Source organism: Psammomys obesus, unplaced genomic scaffold (genome assembly GCF_907164565.1).
Source record: "Psammomys obesus unplaced genomic scaffold, mPsaObe1.curated_primary_1811, whole genome shotgun sequence".
NCBI classification, from domain to species: domain Eukaryota; kingdom Metazoa; phylum Chordata; class Mammalia; order Rodentia; family Muridae; genus Psammomys; species Psammomys obesus.
In genome coordinates, this window is record NW_026586173.1 from 8,770,623 (window position 1) to 8,779,738 (window position 9,116).

General features: G+C 40.8%; 1 protein-coding gene across 5 annotated transcripts in view; it reads left to right on the forward strand.

The window, feature by feature from the left end:
• LOC129672096 (beta-galactosidase-1-like protein 2) overlaps positions 1–9,116 on the forward strand; it is a 32,769-nt gene that overhangs the window by 18,369 nt on the left and 5,284 nt on the right. For all 5 annotated transcript variants that reach the window (XM_055601350.1, XM_055601351.1, XM_055601348.1 and 2 more), the window contains 3 exons: positions 630–710; positions 1,315–1,421; positions 3,840–3,986. In XM_055601350.1, coding sequence (XP_055457325.1) covers positions 630–710; positions 1,315–1,421; positions 3,840–3,986 — 335 coding nt within the window. The remainder of the gene's footprint in view (positions 1–629; positions 711–1,314; positions 1,422–3,839; positions 3,987–9,116) is intronic.

Here is a 9,116-nt window from a genome sequence, read left to right on the forward strand (position 1 = left end):
CTTTCTTTCTTTCTTTCTTTCTTTCTTTCTTTCTTTCTTTCTTTCTTTCTTTCTTTCTTTCTGTGAAGTATCTATGCCTATCTTTGTTCCATTTAAAAAATAATTAGTTACTTCTTTTTTTTGTCTTTTTTTTTTAATTCTAAAAATTTAAAAAACCTGATAGAAGGCTTCCAGATAGAAGGCCTTTGTCAAGTATATTCTTTGCAAATGTTTTCTCACAGTATGTAGCTTGTCTTTTTATTATCTTCTTGGTGTGTTTTGAAGATAAGAAATATAACTTTTTAAAAAAATATTAATTTATTAAAAATTAGAGAAATTGGATAGGAAGGATAAGCCACTGTAATGAAAGAGTGTAGGACTTACTACTGACCCACAGATTGGTGAAGTTTTCCTCCTGTTAACACTCCCCACCCCCATGAAAACCCAGTAGAGTTCTCTGAATTTGGACCAAAAGATACATGTAATTCTCTTATCCCATACCCAAAGCTTTCTCCAGAGGTTGCTATACTGCCAATCTTTCTGTTCAGAGCTAAGGTTTTTTTTTTTTTTCCTCTTCATGGAGAAAGAAGCTAATCCTAAAGTTTTCTTGGGGGAGAAGGGAGGATGACACATTTCTCCTTGTTCTTTAGATTACAGCGCACTGCTAACAGAGAATGGAGAATACACATCCGAGTACGAGGCATTTCAACATTTTTTCCACCTTATTACAGGTATCCAGCAACAACTTCAGTCTGAATGGTGACTTAGCTCTGCAGTAGGATCTGCTCTGGGAGGAGGGGAGGGAGGGCGTGGAGACCTTTTGGGGAGAAACCCAATTCATGCTAGCTTTTTATTGGCACTGGAAATGCATGTGATAGGATCTGCTCTCCTGTGCTCAGCTCAGAAAGATGTTGCTTGGTGTTGGCTGTAACTGCAATTCTCTAAAACTTCTGAAACTTAGAGGTTCCAGCTCCCCTTTCTCTAAGCTTCTCAGTAAGCGTGACTTGGTTGAGGTAAGGAGGAAAGGGTAGACTCTGAAGGCATGTGTATTTGTAGCTGGGCTTTAGAAAACTCAGTGAGTAGCTAGGCTGCTGAGATCTCTAGGCTTAACAGCTGGTGTCAATGTGCTTCTTCCTTTTCTAGGACAATAAGGGTCCTAGATGGTTAATGATATGTAAAGGGCCTTTACTCAGTTAGCACCTACCTTAACTCTGGAATTAGGGAGTCAGGCCAAAGGATTGGGTCCTTCATTTGTGGCAGCTGTGGCACAGCAGGGGACTTTGAGTGGGGTTACAGTAGATACTAGGATGGCCAGTTATGTGCTTTTTGTTGCAGATGTTTCCTCAGACTTTCAGCCACAAGCTATACAAATGATTGCCTATGAGCCATTGACATTGCTATATTTCATGACCCTGTGGGAAGTCCTGCCCCATCTGGCCCGTGTGAGTATTGCTTGGGTATTGACACATGGTATCACTTTAGGAAAAAAAGAGATGGGAGACAGAGAGGTAGCTCAAAGACCAAGGAATAGGTGATTAGGAAGTGAAAGTAATCGTTGGGAGTGTTAGTACCTTCTCAAATTTTACTGTTCAGAATAGGAAACCTATTATAAGAAGTCAGATTAGGAGCTGGAGAGATGGCTCAGTGGTTGAGAGCACTGTCTACTCTTTCCAGAGGTTCTGAGTTCAATTCCCAGCAACCATGTGCTGGTTCACAACCATCTAAATTGGGATTTGATCCCTGTTCTGGCATGCAGGTTTACATGCAAATAGAGCACTCATACACATAAACTAACTAAATAAATCTGAAAAAAAAAAAAAAACCTCAGATTAGGTATTTTAAATGTAAAGAAATGCTCTAAACTTGTATAACACTAGAACCAGTCCCTCTCATGATCCAGCTGCAAAGATCCTCTCTTTCTTCCTTCCTTCTTCCTTTCTTCTTTTTTTAAAATGATCCTTTTAATGAGTATGACTGTTTGTCTGTCTGTATGTAAGTGAACCACGTGTGTCTGTGGAGGCCAGAAGAGGGTGTTGGCAAAATCACAGCTCTGCTAGAGCATGAGGCAAATCATAGTCAATTACTATGAAGCAGTCCTATGTGCCCACACCTGGGATTTTATAATATATCTGTGTGTGTTTTTTTTTTAAAGAAACCAAAACTTCAAAATTCTCACTACCCACCACCATGCCAGTGTTTTTCTTTTGTATCTGTGCTTGTGAGTTTACTTCATAGGTAGCACTGTTGTGCTTTTGTGTATTATATCCCCACCACAGTGCAAATTGTTTCTGGTTTTACTGCTGCTCAGTGGGTGTAGGTGCTGCCAGTGTGTGTGCTCATTGCCAATTTTCCCATCAGGTACCTACCCAATGGTTTTAGCAGCATTAAAATTAACCATGCTGGGAATATTTACAGTACAGAAATAAAAAGTCAGTTGCAAGGAATTTTCTAGAAAATCTCTTATTTTAGGGAATTATAATTATCACTGGTTTTTGTTGTGATTATACTACTGTAGTGATGACATCTTTTAAAGACTCCCCCCCCCCAACCTTTTTGAGGAAGATATTAAATTTCAGTGGTGTCTGAGGTCTGCTTTAAAATAACTCTACAGGGCTAGAGAGGTGGCTCAGTGGTTAAGGGCACTAGTTGTCCTTCTATAGGATCCACTGGACCATAATGTCTATAACTCCAGTTCCAAGGGATTCAACATCCTCTTCTGGTCTCTGTGGGGACTGCATGCTCATCACACACACGTAGATACAGACACACATGCAGGAAAAATACCCATACATGTAAAATAATAAAATAAAACAATCCTGTAAAGGGAGGGGAGAGGGCTGAGGTACAGTTTTGAACAAGATCATCCATGTATTGATAAACGAAGCCAACACTTCACTGAACACCTTGGAAATATTTTAATTCTGTAATTCCCTTTGTATTTATTAATTTTAGTTTTTCTACAGAAACACTTCCTTCATCAGCTTTTTATCCTTAGGTACAGTTTGTACAGAAAAGGGGTGAGTTCAAATATCTCCTTTAATCAGGAAAATGTGTTTTCCAAAGGTGCAGTGGGTTATTTTGCTGCAGTGGTTCTTTGTAGGGTTATAAATATGTAAGATTTAGCTTGTTTGTATGCCACCATAGTCACTTTGATGCTCACATTGACCTGTTGTAATCCATCAGGACTTCTTTCTGTTTGGCTCTTGTGTCTTGAGAGGAAACATCTTTTTTATTTTGTTCACTGCAGAATCTAGGCTGTGTGGGTCCTCAGACTTGGAATCCTGTTCTCCAGAGGGCTCCGAAGGGCTTTTGTTGTTGTATGTGTAGTATGTATAGGTGTCTGCATGTGTGCTTGAGTGTGTTTGTATACATGTGATTTTACGCATGTGCATGCATGTGAAGTCTCAAAGTTGATGTCATGTGCTTTTCTTGATCATCCTGCACTCTTAAAAAATTGAGGTAGATTCTCTTCACTGAACTTGGAACTCACCACTTTTGGCTAGTCTCTCTAGTTACTTGCCACATGAATCACCTTTTTCTGCCTCCCAGCTGTTGGGATTCCATGCATATGCCCTAATGCTTGTGCTTTTCTTGATTTCAGTTTTCTGTTTACATTCTAAGAATAACTAACTCACTGTGTGGATGTGCAGTGAAATGTGAGATTGGTTGGGAAACCAAAAAGACACTTTACATGCTATGATTAAGCATGATTATCACTGTGTATTCCTTTTCAGTATTCCTGTTTGCAAGGCTGATGGAATATCATCTCCCCGGAGAAGTGGACTGTGGGTGGCAACTTCGGAGATCCTTTTCTCTAGCCTGACCCTTTAACATGGTTGTCACGTCTGTTTCTGCCACAGCCCATCAAGTCTGTCAAGCCACTCTCCATGGAACAGCTGCCTGTGAACAATGACAATGGCCAGTCCTTTGGGTATACCCTTTATGAGACCACCATCTTCCATGACGGCCTCCTCACATCAAGGGGTCATATTCAAGACCGGGGGCAGGTAGGGAACAATATGTAGTTCCCAGTGACACTTAATATCACCTGTGATACTGGGGTAAATGTCTAAGTGGTAGTCAAACCATTTGACCGTCAGAAAATATTCACTTTTAATGAAAATTTTCACATCGATGCCTAGGCATATATTCCTGAAAGTTATAGGAGCTGATAGTGGTCTCAAATCCGGGAGGTGTTTCAACAGTCCCTATACTTATCATGTAATAATCTTATATATTTATATAGCATATGAGAAGTTGGCTTTTGTTACGTAAGTCTCAAAGCATCTAGCTGAGATAAGTGATCCAAATAGGAAATCCTCAAAAAAGGTAGAATCCCTTCAAAGCAAACAAAGCTGGGAAGTCACAGTGCAGATGCTAAAGGTTCTAACCAACTCCAAGTTAGGAGCTTTTCTAAGTGTTCTGAAAGTTTCTTACTCTCCATCTTTCTTCTGTATCACCTTTTCTCAGGACTTCAGGTTGGGCATTCCTAGTGCAAAGTCTGAAATGCTCAGTGAAAAAATAAATGCTCAAAAAATTTTAAATGGAACAGGGGAGATAATTCAGAGGACAAAGTACTGTACAGATCTGAGGACCTGAGCTCAGATTGCCAGCACCTATATAAAAAGTCAACCACATGCCTGTCATACCAGCTCAGGGGAGAGAGACCGGAAGATCCTAGGAGCTCAATGGCCAGCCAGCCAACCTAGCTGCAACAGCTAGCTCTAGGTTCAATGAAGAGATCCTGCCTTAAAAGAATAAGGTAGAGAGTTATCGAAGACATACAATGTCAACCTTGTGCCTCCACAGGCACAAGCATAGACATGCGCACTCCATTATACATATGTTACACACACACACATACACACACAAACACACACACACACAAACACACACACACACACAGTTTTAGATTTTTTACTTTAAAAAATAGAATGTTTTGTCACTTCCTTAAAAATTCTATATAATGTGTTTGATCATATTGACTTCCACTCTTTCCCTTAACTTCTCCCAGATCTTCCACCCTTCTCAACTTTGTGTCTTCTTCCTCTTTTTCTTCTCTTTTTCCTCTTCCTCCTTGCCTCAGTCCTCTTTTTTCTCCTCCTCTTCATCCATTGTCATTTAAGTCTTAAAGCAGCTAGCTAAGTGTTTCCAAAAGAAATCCTCCTTATCTTCCTCTTTCTTTCTTTTTTTAATATATAATTTTTATTTTTTATATTAATTACAGGTTATTTATTTTGTATCCCAGCTGCAGCACCCTCCCTCATTCCCTCCCAATGCCACCCTCCCTCCCTCACCTCCTCCCTGCCCCTCTCTAAGTCCACTGATAGGGGAGGTCCTCCTCCTCCCCTTCCATCTGACCCTAGTTTATCAGGTTTCATAAAGACTGGCTGCAATGTTCTCCTCTGTGGCCTAGCAAGGCTGCTTCTCCCTCCGGGGTGGGAAGGTCAAAGAGCCAGCCACTGAGTTCATGTCAGAGACAGTCCCTATTCCTCTTGCTGGATGCTGAGCTCCTCTTCCTTTTTACTAATCCACAGAATCCAATTTGTGCTGCCACTGGAGTGTGGTTGGTCTGCTAGGATCACATCCTTAAAGAAAAGTGACTCTCCCTCTACCAGAAACCATCAGCTGTCAATAGCTCCTCACTTATCATTGGGGGCTACTGAGCTTCTCCCATCCCCATGCTAGGAAATTGACTGGCTTGATCTTCTTTAGGTCTCATATAAGCAACCACAACTGCTGTGAGTTCATGAGTGCAGCAGTCTTGTCCTGTATAGAAGACAACGTTTTGGTCTGGTCCCCCTGACCTTCTAGCTCTTACAAACTTCATCCCTCTTCCAAGATGATCCCTGAGTTTTGGGTGGGGAGTAGCGTAGAGGCCACATTTGCAGAGCTGTGCACAGCACAAACACTTATTTTCTGCACTTTGATTGGTGAATTTCTGCTTAACCACTGTCCATTGTAATGAAGAAACTTCTCTGATGAGGACTGAGAGCTACTCTAATCTATGAGTAGTGAGATATGGACTTAGAGGACAGTTTGATACTCTGTCCCTTTATCAGAGTAGTAGTTCAGCTTTGGGACCTATGAACTTCTCAACCATGGGTCATTCGTCAGACTTAGAGTACCAGGTATGTTTTGTCCTATGGCACAGGATTTAAAATCTAATCAGAAAACAATTTTTTACCCCTGTAATATTCAGGACATTATTGTACCTGTGAGTATATCTTGCCACCCTGGTCATTATCATAGCTCACAGGGGTCACAGATGGGTAAGACTGTTGATGAATCTTTTCCCCCAGCAGCCTACATATCCACTTCTGGTACTATGAAGATACAACTTTTGTTGTTGCTGTTGCTGTTTAAATTGTAGATGTTCAACTTCTAAAGTCTTTGGAAATCCAAACTCTGAAAATCTCTTAAAATTGAAGTGCTTCTGCTCCAAGTGTTTTGGGAATACAATACTAAACCTGTACTTCTGTTTTCAGTTTATCTATCTATCTATCTATCTATCTATCTATCTATCTATCTATCTATCTATCTATTGTCATTTAAAAAATTTTTATTTTTTATATTAATTACAGGTTATTTACTTTGAATCCCAGCTGTAGCACTCTTCCTCATTCCCTCCCAATCCCACCCTTCCTCTTTCACCTCCTCCCTGCCCTAAATCCACTGATAAGGAAGTCCTCCTCCCCTTCCATCTGACTCTAGCTTATCAGGTCTCATCAGGACTGGCTGCAAGGTCCTCCTTATGGCCTAGCAAGGCTGCTCTTCCCTCGGGGGTGAGGAGGTCAAAGAGCCAGCCACTGAGTTCATGTCAGAGACAATCCCTGTTCCCCTTACTAGGGAAACCCACTTAGATGCTGAGCTACCATGGGCTACATCAGAGTAGGGGTTCTAGGTTATATCCATGCATAGTCCTTGGTTGGAGAATCAGTCTCAGAAAATATATAGACACAGTTTATTATTTTTAAGATTGAGCCTAAACTATGTAGCCCTGGCTGGTCTCACACTCACAGAGATTCATTTGCCTCTGTCTCCTGAGTGTGAGGATTAAAGAAGTGAACCATCAGATCTGACCTTATACTTCTAACTTTATGATTCCAGCTCTGTACCCCAACTTTTTTTTCTTTCTGCAAAGACATCTTTCTTACAATTTGGAGAACATTTATCTGTAGTTAGTATATATTTCATTGGCTTTTCAATCTTCCTTCCCAAGGCACAGGCATTGGTTTCCTAAGTCAGCCTTGTATTTGCTCATGGACTCATAGCTTCCCACATGTTCACATGTTTCTTTTACCTTTAATTTGTTCCTTATTTTCCCCTGACCCCTGCACTCTGTGTGGTACAGCAGTACTTAGTCATTCTTTTACATGCAGGTCACTGCTGTCTTAGTTGGTGTCTTGTTCCTTCTTTTGAAAATGCGCAGTTGGTCTTCCTGTTTCAGACCCTTCCATCACTCTACCCTCCTCTCTTTCTTTGCATCCACCAGTGTTCCATCAGTCTTCTGGCCAAGATAAACATTCTATGATGTACTTCTCTGCCTCTGGTTGACTCCGCAAGCCACTGGCAGCCTGGATGTGGCTTGCTCCTTCACAGCAGTCTGATCATATAATGTATTGTGATAATTTTTTTTCTTTTGGTGCTCCTTGTACTAGGCAACCTATTTTCCAGGAAGAAATTTAAAAGGCTGGCTTACAATAGATTACCATAAAATATATAACTTCTGTGATTAGACTCTGGTAATCTTAAATTATGAATACTTTTGATTTTGGTACTTAAGGTTTTCTTTTGTTATGGTTTCCAAGCAAATTGCGCTTGAAAAATTGTGATTCAGCCTGGCAGTGGTGGTGCATGCCATGCTATTAATCCCAGTACTGGGAGGGCAGAGGTAGGCAAATTGCTGAGGTTAGAGGCCAGATTGGTTTAAGAGAGTTTCAGAGCAGCCAGGGCTATCTTGAAAAACCAAACCAACCAACCAAACAGATATAGATAGATAGATAGATAGATAGATAGATAGATAGATAGATAGATAGATAGATAAATAAATAAAATTTAGATTAATCTAGGATGCAAATTATTCTTATGCAGTCTTGCCTGACTAGTGCCAGTTCTCTGAGTGGTTTAATCTAGTTTTTAATCAACATAGTGGCTCTTTTAGTCTGTTATCATCATAAACACCATGACCCAAAAGAGCTTTGGGAAGAAAAAGGTTTATTTGACTTACAAGTTACAGTCCATTATTGTAGAAAGCTATGACAGAATCTCAAGGCAAAAATTGGCTTGCTTCTGCTTCTGCCTGTAGTTTACTCAGCCATTTTTTTTTTTGTATTCTCAAAAATTACTTAATTTTAATTTCTAGCATAAAATAGACTTTCACAACATCTTGTCCCATACTGTTGGGAAAAAAATCTCATATAAGACAGCAAATATGAACATTTTTTTTTTATTAATTACACTTTATTCATTTTGTATCCCCCCATAAGCCCCTCCCTCCCCTTTCTGTATGCATGCCACTCCCTAAGTCCACTGATAGGGGAGGTTCTCCTCTTCTTTCTGATCTTAGTCTATCAGTTCTCATCAAAAGTGGCTGCATTGTCCTCTTCTGTGGCCTGGTAAGGCTGCTCCCCCCTCAGGGGGAAGTGATCAACGAGCAGGCCAATCAGATTATGTCAGAGGCAGTCCCTCTTCCCATTACTATGTAACCCACTTGGACACTGAACTGCCATGGGCTACACCTGTGCAGGGGTTCCAGGTCATCTCCACGAATAGTCCTTGGTTGGAGTATGAGTCTCTGGGAAGTTCCCAGTGTTCAAATTATCTTGTTCTGTTGCTCTGCTTGTGGAGTTCCCGTTCCCTCCAGCTCTTACTATTTCCCACTTCTTACATAAAATTCCATTCACTCTGCCCATCAGGACCACCTGGCAAGAGGTAGCAGCGCCCTTAGGGCCTTAGTCCTCCCACAACAGTCATTGACATTCCCCACAGGCTTGCTTATAGGCCAATCTATCTGAGACATTTTCTCAACTGATGTTCCCTCTTCCCAGGCGGCCCCAGCTTGTCAAGTTGACAAAAGCCAAACCAAACAACCAAACCAAACCAAACCAAACCAAACCAAACCAAACCAAACCAAA